The sequence below is a fragment of the Zalophus californianus genome, chromosome 11, assembly GCF_009762305.2.
Source record: "Zalophus californianus isolate mZalCal1 chromosome 11, mZalCal1.pri.v2, whole genome shotgun sequence".
Taxonomy (NCBI): Eukaryota; Metazoa; Chordata; class Mammalia; order Carnivora; family Otariidae; genus Zalophus; species Zalophus californianus.
This window is the reverse complement of record NC_045605.1, coordinates 55,688,427-55,705,201: the sequence shown is the minus strand read 5'-3', so window position 1 is coordinate 55,705,201 and position 16,775 is coordinate 55,688,427. Positions and strand designations below refer to the sequence as shown.

Sequence of the window (16,775 nt, the reverse complement as noted above, 5' to 3'; positions counted from 1 at the left end):
TTTATAAGTAGGTATAAATATCTGACTTCTTTCACTATATGTGGCCAGTTAAGGAGGAGGAGACTCAATGAGGAAGGAGAATGAGTTAATACAAAACAGAAAATCTGGTACCAGGAGTAACGGGGAAAAGAAAAGAATATGCTGATCAGCTGATTTTGTGTCACATACTGTGCTTTGAGCTTTAAATACATTAATTTGTTTAATTCTCAAATATGATCCTGCAAGGTGGGTGTATTATCCCTCTTACAAATGAGGAAACTCATGCTTACAGAAGTTAAGTAACTTATTCTGGGTGGCAGAGCCAGGATTTAAACTCAGAGCATCCTGCCTCTATACAAAGTGATGTCATAGATGCCAGATTTAAGCGTGACTTATCATCGGTTGTCACATACATCACCATCATTTGACTGGTAGCAGTTGATCCTAATTTTAAGCAAACTAACCTGAATGGCAATAAAGAAATTGGTGCATTAAAAACCTATATGTGTAAGGTCATTATGAGATAGGGGAGAGTTTCAATTGAATCTCATAGTTTTAAAATTTAGAATGAAGGAATAGCATGATAAGGAAGTGGGAAGGATGGGGTTGGGGTGGATTTTGTGTCACTGAGGAAAGCCAGGTGGCCAGAGGTTTAGCTAAGTATCAGATCTCAGCCTGGATGCTAGCAAGTCCTGACGTTGAGCTTTCTCAGGACCCCCAGAGAGGTCGAACAGGCTGACCCTAACCATGTCCCTCAAGATCAATGCCTCCTCCCATCACCGTTATATCCAACATGGAACAATCTCCCTTTCCACGGACAGGAGTGCTCTCGTCCCCTCCCCCAGTCTCCTTCCCTCCTGGCAGCCGAGTCTCTGGGAAACTGTTGCCCAGTGGGCCCAGAATATGACTGAAGGGGCGAGGGCAACTAGTGCGGAGGATTGTTCACACAGGCCTTGGTGAAGCCTGATGAACCATTTCCACTCTGAGCAGAGAGGCCCTCTGTGGGGACCCGATGGGCATCCTCAGACAGTAACTCTTCCCTTCTGGACAGCATTGGACATACACACGCGGGCTTCTCTGAACCTTGGCTTTTCTCTGAACACCTCATTCCTGGGTCACTGTGTTCTTTTCTTTGGATGGGTCGGTATCTGTGATGACCAGGCGAGAGAGCTGTGTCCTGAGCCAGGGAGCCTCTTCCTTTTCTGTGTTGAGCTGTGCCTGCAGGGCAACCTTATTCCTCCTACCTATGCATTCTGGGCCCTTGAGGACTTTTCTTCTAGAAGTGAGTAGACCAGTTTTTGCAGTTTTCTTTTTAGGCTCTTTCTTCTGAAAATTTTTGAATGAATCTCATAACCAAGTCTTTTCCAGTTTGAGGAAAATGTAGCAATGTAGGTGTTTTTCTTATTTCATTCTTACTTTGTGCCTTTTTTACTCAGGCATTAAGCAGTCACACTGCTTTTACCAAACACAGCGAGGAACTTGGAACTGAGGAGGGCGAGGTTGAAGAGATGGATACTTTAGACCCTCAGACAGGTCTGTTTTACCGGTCTGCCCTGACTCAGTCACAGTCAGCTAAGCAGCAGAAACTTAGCCAGCCCCAGCTGGAACAGACTCAGCTGCAAGTGAAAACTCTGCAGTGCTTCCAGACTAAACAGAAGCAGACCATCCACCTGCAGGCAGACCAGCTCCAGCACAAACTCCCGCAAATGCCCCAGCTTTCCATCAGGCATCAAAAACTCACCCCTCTTCAGCAAGAACAAGCACAGCCCAAGCCAGACGTACAGCACACACAGCATCCCATGGTGGCCAAAGACAGGCAGCTTCCTACCTTAATGGCACAGCCCCCGCAAACTGTAGTACAGGTGCTCGCAGTGAAAACCACGCAGCAGCTCCCTAAACTGCAGCAGGCTCCGAACCAACCAAAAATCTACGTGCAACCCCAAACCCCCCAGAGCCAAATGCCGCTCCCAGCTGCATCAGAGAAACAGCCGGCAAGCCAGGTAACGGAATATTGGTAGCATGCAAAGTTAAACTTCTCTGTTCACGGAAAAAATGAGAACATCACGACCCTATCGTGATTAGCAGTGCTTTCTCCTGGCAAGAGGAAACTCAAAAGCCTCATTTATGCTGGTATTACTTTACCCCATCAGAAGGTTGACATTAGGGAAGAAATGCACGCATTAATATAGGAAGGAAAAAAAAAAAGCATAGCACGCAGAACTTGATTTTCCAGGCAGTTTTTAACGAAATCACTTCAGCATTGATCAGCGGTGCATAGAAGCAAGATCCCTAAATTATTTGTATTTTTTAGATATAAAATATTTTTTTTTCCATGCTTGTAAACTCTCATATCTGTGGTAGTAATGCTAATAAGTAAACTACAATCTTTTAAGGAGCTTCACTGAACCATCTTCCTTTGTAGTTTACATCAGCATCATCTAGTTAATAAATTTACTTTCTAGATTTATCTTCTAGATTGCAGAGGAATTATCTGGATATTCGAAAGAAAAATTATATTAGGGAAAACCAGTGGCTTTGGAGTGATGTATATATGTGTATTATAAATACATATATAGAAAATATATTTGTATAGCTGTATTTTGAAGCAAAAAATTGAAAATCCTACTTTTTATTTTTAAAAACTGAAGATGATGTAAATAATATGAGAATGGGTTGAAGGTATACTGTGTGGGGATATAAATCCCAAAGGAAAACAAGGCTGCTGTGACTTTTTTTTTCGTTTACTGCTATGAACCTTGGCTGGCTAGATGAAGGTTCTTTTTACCCCTCCTCTTTCCCTAGGTTTCCTAAAAATAACCAGATACTTTCCCATCCAGCCCTCTTTTAAACACCAAGCTTCGTTCAGAATGTCTTCCTAGTATACCGCACGAATGTTTCTTTTGCCATATTATCTGGGGTATTGGATAGGTTTTTCTCAAAGAGATGTAGCTGTAACACACACAACCCCAATTTGTTTTCAGGTGGAGCAGCCAATTATAACCCAAGGATCCTCTGTTACAAAGATAACTTTTGAGGGGCGCCAGCCTCCCACAGTTACAAAGATAACTGGTGGCAGTTCTGTGCCTAAGCTGACATCACCAGTTACAAGCATATCTCCCATTCAGGCCTCTGAGAAGACAGCAGTGTCAGACATTTTGAAAATGTCTTTGATGGAAGCTCAGATTGATACAAATGTAGAGCATATGGTAGTGGATCCCCCAAAGAAGGCTCTTGCCACTAGTATGCTCACTGGTGAAGCAGGATCATTACCTTCCACCCACGTGGTGGTGGCAGGGATGGCGAATTCCACTCCCCAGCAACAGAAATGTAGAGAGTCCTCTTCAAGTCCATCTGCTGTTGGCCCTCCCTTAACGACAAGGAAAATCGATGCACCAGGAGTGCCTGCGACAGGCCAGTTCATGCGTATTCAGAATGTAGGCCAAAAGAAAGCTGAAGAGAGCCCAGCAGAAATTATCATCCAGGTAAGAACTGGAAGGAACATGAGAAGTATTGGGCATCTTGGGGGTTGTGGGTTTGGTGTGATTGGGGTGTTGCAGGAAGAGTCAAGCCAAGATGGCAAGAGACATAGTGATTATTTTTGAGATGGCATTTGAAAAATTTGGTTTAATACCTGTTGCAAATATACAAATTTATATTTTCTGGAAGAGAATCCTAGAAAATTGGTGGATGTTATCACACAGCACCCCTCGGAGGCAGTCAAGGGCCCTGAGCCCGTATGTCAGCTTGATTTATAGATACAAAACATGCTTGCCAGTTTAAGTCAACCCAGAAGATCAGCAATTTGATGGGGTCAAACTCCCCGGTCTTTGCTCAAAAAAGGGGTATAACTGGATTGCACTTTTATTCAAGTTAATTTCAGGGACCCTTTCCTTGGAAAAACATAGTTCTTTATCTTGATCTAAATTTATTGTTTTCAGGACAATTAAACCTTAATTAACTGCATTGTCTGGAGAAACATGTTGTAAGAAAATGTTTCTACATAATTTAATTTTATATTTAATTTGGGATTAACCATAAAGCTTTGCTTCTTATTTTAATCATTGTTGAAAAATCTTGTTAATGGTTACTGTCCTGCCTTGGTAAGTACAGGCTAGTGAACATAATGAATTATTCATTGGCAGTAGATCTTCTATGCCTCACATTCCCTTCATTCTAAAACTCATCTGTCATCATGCATAACAGATCAAGACTAAAGAATTACTGAGTTCAGATTAGCCTTTAAAAGTTGTGTTTTACTTCCCTTTGTCCTTGCAGGGTTTCAGGTTGTTTTCTTGACACTTGTCATTTTTTTTGGCTATGCTGATAGATGGCTTGGAAGTTATCAGAACAGCACATTTTAGTTAATGGAGAATTTGGATTCATTGAAATGTGGATAATCTAGGATTTACCATAGAGTCACTGTTGTGTGACTTGGAAGTTTCTGTGGTAAACTTTCCCTTTTCCATGATGCCAGGCTACAAGAGAATGCAAACTGACCAGTATTCACCCAAATATGATATAAATAAGTATGGGGAAAATGCCAGAGGCAAATAGAACTGGCCATTGAATTAAATGATTTGTTCCTCTGTAAAAACAATTGTTAGCGAATTAAGTAATTCTTGATGGAGGGATTCGTCGTTGTCCCCCCCCCCCCCCCCCCCCCCCCCCCCCGCAGAGGTAGAAAAGGAATGAGTTCCTGGCTTTGCCACTCACTATGTGACTTTAGGCAGGGCTATTTAACCTCACTGTGCCTTAGTTTCCTCATCAGTAAAAATGGGAATAAGGAATACCTACTTTACATGATTGGTGGGAGGATTACACAAAATTGAGATGAAGCACCTAGCACAGTACCTGGCTCTTGGTGATTGCCCAATAAATGGTAGCTGTTAACTATTTTACTAAAATTTACTGTGGCTCCTGAGAGTCTACGGCCATACCACCCTGAACACGCCCGATCTCATCTGATCTCGGAAGCTAAGCAGGGTTGGCCCTGGTTAGTACTTGGATGGGAGAGTTTAAATTGGTGTACTCCCTAAACTGGAAATAATTTGGGATAGCTTATTTGGAAATAATTTTCTACACTTTATGAACAGGGCTGAAATTGCTTTGTATATCAAGGATAGTATCAAATGAGTCGGCTCTCTACAGAACACACAACTAACTTTCAGTGTATACCATGTGCTAGGTGGTCATGTCAGAGGGAAGGACAGTGTGTTGTTTAGGAACCGAGCTTTTGGAGTCAGAAACACCTGGATTTGAGTCTCACCTGTACTCCTCCCTCCCAGCATTGTGGTTTGGAGCAGCAGGGTTCACCTCTGTACCACCATTTCATTCCCTGTGAAATGGAGACCATAACCGTTGCCTCACAGGGTTGTTTTGAGGATTTCATGGGAAACTATATGGAATGCAGCTAGTTAAGTGTCTGACACAGAGGAACACTCAATAACTATAGCTCCTGTTACTATAATCATCATGAATATATTGTTAGGATATTTTCAGATCTTACTAGTTACACTTAGCTTTGACCAGAAGTACTGATTTTACAGATTCAGTAAAATAGTATGGGGATGAATGAAAGCAGTCTGCAGAAGTGCTTTGATTCTTAAAAAATGTTTTATAAGAATCCAACATGTTTAATAATAAGTGCTTTGAATGAAAAGCCTTGTTCTTTGTAGACAGATAATCTGTATTTCATTCATTTGTTTGTCCATTCATCCATTCATTCATACCACATGTATTATTTAACCTCTGTGTTCTAGGCGCTGTGCTAGGTGCAGACTAGAGGAGTAAACAAGACAAATATATCTTCTGTTCTGAAGGAGTCTATATATGTGGAACTCATAGAATTTTAGAACCTTGAGGATCTTTAGAGTATATCTTCTCTATCTTATTTTACACGAGGTTAAAGCTCAATGAGGTGAAGTGACTTGTTCAGCGGTCCACAGCAAGTCTGAGCCAGAGTTGAACTACAGTCCAGGCCTCCTGACCCCACTTAAGACTTCTTCACAGATTAGCTGTATGGAACAGAGTGGGACAAAACAAATAACAGAAAACTCCACTACTCTAGATTCAGTGCCTTGGCATCTTACAGTATTTTCTTTATACTGTTAAAATTATTTTTACAACCCTGTTCCCATTCTCCCCCCCCCCCCCCCCCCCGCTGGCAGTAGAAGATTCTTTTGGTCAGGTGTATTTCCTGATATTCAGTTTTGCCCTGGGACTTTTAATGTTAAAGATAGGTCAATTCATTTGGCAAGTGTTTATTGCGCATCTAATGTGTGACAGGCCCTCTTCAGAGCTCTGGGCATCTAGCAGTGAAAAAAGATAATCAAGATCTGTACTCTCCTGGAGCTTCCATTCTAAGGGTGAGAAAAAAATTTAACAAATGAAGAAAAAGTAACAATGTAATAGAGGTGGGGGTGGGACCTACCCAGTGATCTGGTTTCATGGTCATAAAGAAGGAAGACTTCTCAAAACGTTTTACTCTTAAAGCATTTGAGCTAAGATGCAGATGACAGGATGGAACCAGCCATGCAGAAATTTGGAGAAAAAGTATTCTAGGAAGAGGGGAAGACCTAGTACGAGTGTGTTTGGCATGAGCCTGGAACCGTGATAAGAAGTTTGATTTTATAGCAAACACGATAGGAAACAGTTGTAGAACTTTAAGCAGGGGTATAATGTGAACTGATAGACCTTTTAAAAAGGCATCTGATAAAGATGAGAAAGAAGAACCTGACAAGGCAATATGGCCATAATATGTGTTTGTCTACTGGTATTTTCATTGTTTAAAAGACAGTTTTGTCCTCTTTAGAAAGAGTATTAGTATGTGACCCAAATAAATAACTTCCCCTTTTAACTACAAAGGGTTACTGAATGTTACTGAAGGGTTTAAAATATATTGTGGTGTCAGCGAATTAATCATGTATCTTGCAGATAATAATGAGTGAAATCTGACTACATTTACATTTAAAATTTGCTTAATGATCAAATGAAAATGTCCTTTAAAGTCTCTCTCTTGAATTAGGCACAGACTTCAGCCTCCTTTACTAGAAGAGGTGCCATCAGGAAGTGGAAAGATCACTTTAAGTTGTTAGAAGACTTGAGCTTGAATCCTGGCACTTTAACTTTGACCAACTGTGTGACCTTGATTAAGTCACTTACCCTCTTGGTTTCCTCATTTGTAAAACAGGAGTAACATTTTCCTTATAGTGTTATTACGGGGATTTAGTAGAATATCATGTGAGAAAGCACCTAGCACAGTGCCTGGCATGTAGTAGTTGTCCAATAAATGTCAGTTTCCTTGTTTTCTTCCTTAGTGTTGGGGAAATCCTCGTGTTTCTTTTTCTTACCATAAAGCCTCTCTCCTGTGTCTTCTCTTCCAGGCCATTCCCCAGTACGCTATTCCTTGTCACTCCAGCTCCAACGTGGTTGTAGAGCCCAGTGGGCTTCTTGAGCTAAACAACTTCACTAGCCAGCAGTTGGATGACGATGAGACGGCAATGGAGCAAGACATAGACAGTAGCACAGAGGATGGAACCGAGCCCAGCCCCTCTCAGAGTTCTGCTGAACGGTCCTAAGTGTTTTGGAAACAGGAGTGCACTTTAAAACCTACTTGGTTACCAAGTGTCCAGGGAAGCCCTTGATTTTTGATGTCTAAAGAGAGCACTTTGCCCATGCTTAGGCTGTGGACCCCAGAATCGCAGTGTTTCAACAAGAACTGCTGCAGGAGCAGCATTTTAAAACAAGATAAAACTCACAGGGGACTGTACTTTTTTAAAAAAAAAAAAAAGGAAAAGAAAAAAAAAGAAAGAAAAGAAAAAGATGCACATCTGCAGTGACAGAAGACCTGATATTCTTTCTCTGTTGGACCACAGCTGATGGAAAAGTATGCCATGCAGTGGAAAGAGACTTTTCCTGTGAATGTTCCTCAACTGATTTCTACTGAGCAAAACACCATCAGAAAAGGAGAATGTTAATAGTTTGTATTTTGAAATGGTGTGTCAGGAACAGTTTTTTAAAAAACCTTGTATGTTTTTGAAAATCCCTGGAAGTGTTGAATTGGTTAACATTTTACATTTGCTCAGTTTATAGTTTATAAAATAACTAGAAAAATACTGGCATTAAAGAATCCTTGTTAGATGGTGGAAATCAGATCCCTAACCAGTGGGAAGTGCTTTTTGGGTGGCTTGTACATTCTCACCAATTGTATGCTAATTTATTGTGTTGTTGTTCCTTTGTGCTCTAGGCAGCACACTTGCCTTCTATTTATTTAAATGTAAACATTTCAAAGCAGGCCATATTCTTTCTGACAGATTTTCTGTAAACCAGGATTGCCTGCCCTTTCCACCTCCCACCCCTCCCTGCTCCTTTAAGAAAACTTAAGAGAAAATGTTTCATTGTGAAGGAGAGGAAAAGAAACATTTTCTGGCCCAAAGGAAATGTTCAGCTATGTTCAGGAAAAATTATTCATATGATGCTATCTTAACATTGAAATTGCACATTCATGTTGGACTGAGACTTTGAAGATAACTTTTACATACTTTTGTTTAACCCCCTTTGAAATGTATAAAAATTCATTTACAGTTCTAAATGTAATGTTTTTAAGCATTCTGCCTTTTTAGGACACGGTTTGTTTAAGCAATATGTTTGGGTCTTGTGATCACTGTCTGTCACAAGTAGAGTGAGGGGTAAGAGGGTGGGAGGGTAACGGTCAGTTTTGACAGGTTGTGGCAAAGGAAGCAATTCTTTTCATTTTTTTTTTAAAAAATGTAAATAGAAAAGTTTTTAACGGTTTTATATAGATTTCACTATAAATAAGCATTTTAAGACTGACAAATGTTGAACTGTACATACATATATCAGCATAACTGCCCAATTTTTTGGTGCTGAAGTACTGTAAGTAGATTTCATCAACAGTCTCCTAATTTTTGCATCTATATCTAGAAAAAATACTGTGATACTATAGTTAATAAATTCCCACTAGAGTGACACTGAAGATTTAAACACAAGCATTTATAAGATGCACTGACCTCTGGTAGTTGCCATCATTTCTCCTGAGCGGTAATGACTTACCCATAGATGGGGCTGTTGGATTTTATTTTATTGTACAAATTCATGTTTAAAAGACTTTGTGATTGTTTCTAGTTAAGTAACTTTTTAACCTCTCCAGTCATAGGCTTCTTTGAAATCTGATCACACTATGAACTCTCCCCAAAAAGACATGCATACCAATTGACATGTTAGGTTTTACATACAATCTTAGGGGTTTGTGGACCCCTAAGCCTAACCATGTATTCAAGGTTAAGCCCTCTGTTATGGTCAGTCTATTACTTACAGATGTAAGTTTTTATAAAATAAAATATCTTTTAAATATTCACGGGTCAGGTAACAAGAGCAAACTTGAATAAAGTTATCACGTTCTACTTCTCCATATTCTGGCAGCATAGCATACCTGTGTCCCTTTGAGAATTTAGCCTTAATATGTTTCCAGCAACTGGAATGGCAGATGAAACTTCCACAAGCTACACTTTTAAAAATTAGTGTGTATATATTAACAAACTGTCAAGTGAGGGATTTAACATTTTTTTTTCTTTCAAAGGTATTACGTTCAAGGAGAGCGTGAATTCTTTTGTTTATTCAGCAAATATTATTTAAAACATCTTCTACATGTCAGGTACTGTTCTAAGCACCAGGGGTTCCACAGTAAATAAACAGAAAATCCTACCCTTACGGAGTTTACAAACAGAGCTTCCTGCTGATGGAATGGATGCCAGGGCCGAAGGAAGGAGGAAACACGAGTGACTCTTAGGTTTCTTGATTAAGTGGATGGATGGTGATGCCATATATGGATCTCCAGGTATCCTTTTACTGAAAGTCGTAGCATTAGATCTATTTCTATTTCATATGTTTAAGTTCATAAATTAAATAATTTTAAGTCAGTCCTTGTAAAAGATATTCAGAGATTATGCCGCAAATACTACAGAATTTTTAGAGTCCCAACAACTGTTACAGGCAGTGATAAGAAAAACCCATTTGGTTTAAAATTTGATAAATGCCTTACATTGCAGAATGCAGTTTATGCTGAACTTAAGAGAACTTAAAAAAAATATTTTATTGAAATTAATTCACATGCCATACGATTCACCCATTTAAAGTGTACAGTTCAGTGATTTTAACTATATTTACAGAGTTGGGCAGCCATCACTACAGCCAGTTTTAGAACATTTGCATGACCCTAAAAAGAAACCCTGTACCCCTTAGCTGTTACCCCTGAAATACCCCATCACCCAGCCCTAGGCAACCACGAATCTACTTTCTGTCTCTATGGATTTGCCTATTCTGGACATTTCATATAAATGGAATCATATAATACGTGGTCTTCTGTGACTGGCTTCTTTCATTTGGCATAGTATTTTCAAGGTTGTAGCATGTTTTAGTTCTTTGGTCCCTTTTATGGCTCAGTAATATTCCATTGCATGGATATAGCACATTTTATTTATCCATTCATTGGTTGATGGACATTGGGGTTGTTTCTACTTTTTGGCTATTCTGAATAATCCTGCTGTGGACAGTTGTGTAGTTTTTACATATGTTTTCAGTTCTCTTTGGTATATATCTAGGAGTGTAATTGCTGGGTCCTACAGTAACTATGTTTAATGATTTGAGAAACTTCCAAAATCTTTTCTACAGTGACTGCACATTTTACAGCAGTATAGGACAGTTCCACTTTTTCTACATCCTCACCAGTGCTTGCTATTATTCGTTTTTTGTTTTTATTATTTTTTAAAATTATATTCATCTTAGTGTGTGAAGTAGTACCTCGTGGTTCTGATTGACATTTCCCTGATGGCTAATGATAAGAATCTTTCCCTCTGCTTATTGGCCATTCAAAGATCTTTGGAGAAATGTCCTTTGCCCATTTTTAAATTAAATGATTTTCTATTTTATTATTTAAATTGAGAACTTTTGAAGTACAGGCAATAATACCACTCTTAAAAGTAACCTGTTCTCTGGTAATTAATTCATCACCCTTAAAACTTTAATTACGTTTTACTTCTTCCTCTCTAATGGAACAAATTGCTTAACATTCTTAAAACTGCATAGAGCTTTATAATTGAAAACACTTTTAAATACATTTCTTTGTGAGGTTCTCTCAATGACCTGCTAGGATAAGAGACATAGTACAAGGAAATAGTGGCCAAGTGGTCTGGATTTGAGTCCCAGGTTCCTGTGTTAATGGATCATAGGAGCTTGAGCAAGTCCCAGTCCGTCCCCGTAATACAAAGTTGAGTGTTTCTGACCCCCTTCGAGTTATTGTGAAGACGATGAAATAGTGCATGTAAAAATGCCAGGCACAGAGTTAGGTGCTCTTATTTTTTAAGTCTAGTATTTATACCACTCCCACTTTATAAATGGAAACGAAGGCTCAGAGACAAATGAAGTACCAAAACGCACAGATTATATGCTAATAGGCATCCTGCTGATCCCCAAGTTGCTACTTTCTATATAGGAGTGTGTGTGTGCCACCAAACATAGGATTGGCTTTTGGAAAGACAGGGGAACTTGATGTTGGCCTGTAACATAATCTGTCAGTCTTAGGTGCCTTTACACAGAGTTGCTCACACACGTTTGTTTTTTGAGTTCAGTTATGTGTCACGAATCCCAGGTAAGAGGAAGTAGAGTGAAAAAGCACCATATAAGCAAGGCCTTTCCAGAAAAGAGTGAGAAAACAGTCTGCTGCCTCTGCTTACAGATTTATAAGCCTTTAAGTAAGTGAGGCTTGATGACCTATATATTGAAAAAAGGATTGAAACACCATACGATCAGATTTGTACTTGTGAGAAGTCTTGCTCTGCTTTCTTACCTCTTCCTTGCTCACACAGACTGTAACTGAAAACATGGCGCTTACTTAAAAAAAAAAGCCTAGGTTTGAATCTTGATAAGCCATGTGAGCTTGGACAAGCTCTAAGAGGCTTTGGATAGCACAAGATGGAATGGTTTATACTACTATGTTATCTAATTCCCACTTTTACATGTCCTGACTTTCTCTTTTCCTTCCAACAGATAGTTAGTTACTGGGCATTTTTCTACGTGCAGACACTGGGTATATAAGAGCCAGGGAAAGAAGCCCCTACGCTCATGGAACTTCAGCCTAGTAAAAGAGATATATGAGTCAAAGATAGCAACTAAATGTATTCATCGCTAAGTGCTATGATGGAAAAATAAGTATATAAATACTGAGGTTGGGGAGTTTTGCTCAGAAAGGAATTATAAAGTGATCTGAAGGAAGAGGATTTAACTAGGCAAAAAGGATGGGGGACAGCTGTCCAGGCAGAAGGATAGCAGCTATGAAAGCCCTGTGGTAGGAGGGGCTTGGGGAGAAGGGAACTCTGAGTAGGCCAGTGTCGCAGCAACACAGTGAGTGAAGGCAGCGAGCGTGGGAGCAGAAGGTAGAGACAGACCTCTGTGTGGATCTTGCAGGTTACGATAAAGGTTTGAGGTTTTATTCTTAGAACAACAAGAAGTCACTGCAAAGTTTTAAGCCATTGAACCGGCAAAATGAATTAATACATGTACAAAATATTTGGAGTTAATGTTGGTTCATTAGAACAGAAAAATACATTTGACCTTTCATTTTTGATGCCAGTCTCATCTCCTTATGTCCTTTTCTCAAACATCTTCGCTGGTTCCCCAATATGTAGTATGAGTCTGTGGCATTCAAGGGCTTAGCCAAAGCTTCAGTCTACATCTCTAGATTCATAACCTATTTCACTACCCCGACCTACTCCCTGCCCCCCCCCATCACACATACAGTTTTTGCTCTGTATTTGAAAGGCTCACTCATTCCTCAAAGCCGAGCTTGAAAACCACATCCTTCACTAAGACTGCCTGGATGTGTTCAAGGGGAACTTATCCCACCCCACTGCTGGGTTCCTCTAGCATTTGGGGAGAAATAATATGTTTACTTAGCACTTACATTGGTTATCTACTGTGAATTATTTGCAATTTCTCACAGTGTGCCTCTGGGAGGGTCCTTGAAATGCAGTATTCTAAGGAGTCATTCTGAATTCTTTCAGCTTAAAGTAAGAGGTGCTGAGCTTTCTGGATTTTTTTTTTTCTCTTATGCCCTTGAATATCAACATATTCAAGTTTGTTAGAAAGAGTTTAGTGGAATCATTGATAATCTTGATTAGGATTCACTCTCATATTCAGGTCAGTAGCATCCTATTTGGTTCTCCACAGGATCAACTGCTATTTCCTTGCATGGTAGAGTTCACCAGGGTCGATCATCTATGCTATCACTTTGACCTCTACCATATATGGATTAATTAGTTAAATCATTGAATAAATATTGAGCAGTTATTATGACCCAGGCACTGTTCTAGCCACTAGGATATAGCAGTGAACAAATAGTGGAAAAATAAAACAACCTGTGCTATGTACCTTACATTCTAAATGGACTATAAATATAAGTTAAAAATAAATAGTATCATGATAATTAGAACAAGAAAAGTGGGTAAGGAGAATATGAAATTCTAGGATCTATGGGTGTTAAATCTTAGATGGAATAGACAGGGAAGTTCTCACTGAAAAGGTGAATTGGAAAACTGCAGGAAGTGAGGGAGTCAGCCAGGCTGATGTCTGCAGAAAGTGTTCAACATGGAGGGGACAGCAAGAACAATAGCATACAGATCTGTGCCTGGCATATTCAAAGAACAGTAAAAAAAAAAAAAAAAGGGTCAGAGTGAATGGGGAGAGAGGGAGTAGTAGGGTATAAGGTCAGAGAGAGAACTGGAAGCTATTCCTACTTTTCTGAGTCTTTTTATTATGAAAGGGTGTTGGATTTTGTGAAATGCTTTTTATGCATCAGTTGAGGTGATTGTGTGGGTTTTTCCCTTTGTTCTATAAATGTAAATTGATTGACTTTCTTATGTTGAACCACTCTTACATTCCTTTTATAAATCCCACTTGGTTATATATATAATCCTTTTAATGTGCTCTTGCATTCAATGTGCTAGTATTTTGTTAAGGATTCTTGTATCTATGTTCATGAGGAATATTGGTCTGTAATTTTCTTATGATGTCTTTAGCTGCCTTTGGTATTAGGGCAATGCCTCATAAAATGAGTTAAGAAGTGTTCCCTCTAATTTTTTGGAAAAGATTGAGAAGGATTAGGTTTAATTCTTTAAATGTTGGGTAGAATTCACCAGTGAAGCCATCTAGTCCCTTGACTTTTCTTTGTTGAGAAGTTTTTGATTATTGATTCAATCTCCTTTCTTGTTATATAGATCTGTTGAGATTTTCTATTTCTTTCTTCTTAAGTCAGTTTAGGTAATTTGTGTGTTTTCAGGAATTTGTCCATTTCATTTAGGTACTCATTTGTTGGTGTACAGTTGTTCATAATATTATAATCCTCTTATTTCTGCAAGGACAACAATAATGTCCCCATTTTCATTTCTAATTTTAGTTATTTGTGTCTTCTCTCTTTTTTCTTTGTCAGTATCTAAGGGGTTGTCAGTTTGATGATCTTTCCCAAGAAACTGACTTTTGGTTTTTATTGTTCTCTCTCTTGTTTTCCTATTCTCTATTTCATTTATCTCCATTCTGTTCTTTTATTATTTTCTTCCTTTTGCTAGCTTTGGGCTTAGTTTTTTGTTTTGTTTTTTTTTTTCCCCGCCCTTTTTCTAGTTCCTCAAAGTGTAAAGTTAAGTTATTGATTTGAGGTCTTTCCTTTTTTGATGTAGGTATTTACAGCTGTAAATTTCTCTCTTGAGCACTGCTTTTGCTGCATTCTGTAAATTTTAGTATGTTTTGTTTTCACTCATCTCAAGGTATTTTCTAGTTTCTCTTATGATTTCTTCAATCACTGGTTGTTTAAGAGTTTGTTGTTTAATTTCCACATATTTGTGAAATGTCCAGTTTTCTTCCTGTTACTGATTTCTATCTTCATTCCATTGTGGATGTTCTATCTATGATTGAAAGTGGTATACTGAAGTCTCCAGAAGTCTCCATTATTGTGAGCTACTTTTCCCTTCAGTTCTATTAATATTTGGCTCATATATTTAGGAGCTGTGTTTGGTACATGTATATTTATTTCTTGACGAATCAACCCCTTTATCAGTATATAGTCCTTCTTTATGTCTTGTAACAGTTTTTGACTTAAAGTCTATTCTGTCTGATATTAGTATAGTCACCTCAGCTCTCTTTTGGTTACCATTTGCATGAAATATATTTTTCTGTCCTTTAATTTACAACCCATTTACGTCTTTGCATCTAAAACGAGTCTCTTATGGACAACATATTGGATCCTTTTTTAATCTAACCTGCCAGTCTTGGCTTTTGATTGTGGAGAGTTTAATCCATTTACTTTTAATGTAATTAGTAGTAAGGAAGGATTTACTTATACCATTTGATATTTGTTTGCCATGTCTAATACTTTTTAAAATTCCTCGTTTCCTCCATTATGGCCTTTTGTGTTTAATTGATTTTTTTTTTGTATTGATCTGTTTTTATTTCCTTTGTGTACATTTTTTAGATATTTAGATATTTCCTTTCTGGTTATGATGGGGATTACATTTAACATCTTAAATTTATGCCTAGTTTGAATTGATAATAATTTAACTTCAATAGCATACAAAACTTTGCCCCTATATTGCTTCATCTCCCCTTTACATTGTTGTCATCACAAATTACATCCTTATACATTGTGTGTCCAGTAATAGATTTATAATTACTTTTATGCATTTGTCTTTTCAATCACGTAGGAAATAAAAAGTGGAGTTACAAAATAAAAATGCAATAATATTGGCTCTTATATTTTCCCATGTAGGTGCCTTTACTGGAGGTCTTTATTTCTTCATATGGCTTCAACTAACTGTCGAGTGGCCTTTTGTTTAAATCTGAAGGACTCATTTTATTTATTAAACATGGGACTTGAACTCAGGACCCTGAGATCAAGACCTGAGCTAAGATCAAAAGTCAGATGCTCAACCTACTGAGCCACCCAGGCACCCCTGAAGGACTCCTTTTAGTATTTCTTTATGGAAGATCTAGTGGTAATGAACTCCCTGAGCTTTTGTTCATCTGGGAATGTCTTAATTTTTCCCTCATTTTTGAATGACAGTTTTGCTGGATATTGAATTCTTTTTTTTTTAAGATTTTATTTATTTATTTGAGAGAGAGAGAATGAGAGATAGCACGAGAGGGAAGAGGGTCAGAGGGAGAAGCAGACTCCCGCCGAGCAGGGAGCCCGATGTGGGACTTGATCCCGGGACTCCAGGATCATGACCTGAGCCGAAGGCAGTCGCTTAACCAACTGAGCCACTCAGTTGCCCTGGATATTGAATTCTTGATTGGCAGTTTTTTTTCCTTTCGGCACTTTACATCATCTCACTGCCTTCCTAGGCTTCATGGTTTCTGGTGAGAAATTGGCTATTTACCTTATTGAGGAGAACTTGTACCTGACAAGTTGCTGCCCTCTTGTTTCTTTCTAGATTTTCTTTTCTTTTGACAGTTTGACTATAATATATCTTAGTGTAGCTCTGTAAGTTTATCCTACTTGGAGTTCATTGAACTTCTTGAATGTAGATTCATGTCTTTCATCAAACTTGGTAAATTTTCAGTTGTTTCTTCAGATATTCTTTCTGCCCCTTTCTCACTTTTCCTCCTGGTACTCCCATAATGCATATATTGAGCCTTTTGATTGTGTCCCACAGGTTGCATAGGTGCTTTTAATAAATTTTTCTTCCCTTTTTTTCCCTTTCTGTTCCTGGATAATTCTGTAACAGGATAATTTC

The 16,775-nt window shown here is 38.6% G+C and overlaps 1 protein-coding gene across 9 annotated transcripts in view; it reads left to right on the top strand.

Moving 5' to 3' along the window:
- EMSY (EMSY transcriptional repressor, BRCA2 interacting) overlaps positions 1 to 15,952 on the top strand; it is a 95,940-nt gene extending 79,988 nt beyond the window's left edge. For 8 of the 9 annotated variants that reach the window (XM_027579066.2, XM_027579065.1, XM_027579063.1 and 5 more), the window contains 3 exons: positions 1,416 to 1,979; positions 2,961 to 3,461; positions 7,362 to 7,780. In XM_027579066.2, coding sequence (XP_027434867.1) covers positions 1,416 to 1,979; positions 2,961 to 3,461; positions 7,362 to 7,556 — 1,260 coding nt within the window. In that variant the 3' untranslated portion in view covers positions 7,557 to 7,780. Of the gene's footprint in view, positions 1 to 1,415; positions 1,980 to 2,960; positions 3,462 to 7,361 lie in introns of all 9 variants that reach the window. The other variant, XM_027579060.2, reaches the window with a different exon arrangement.
- Positions 15,953 to 16,775: the final 823 nt, after the last annotated feature.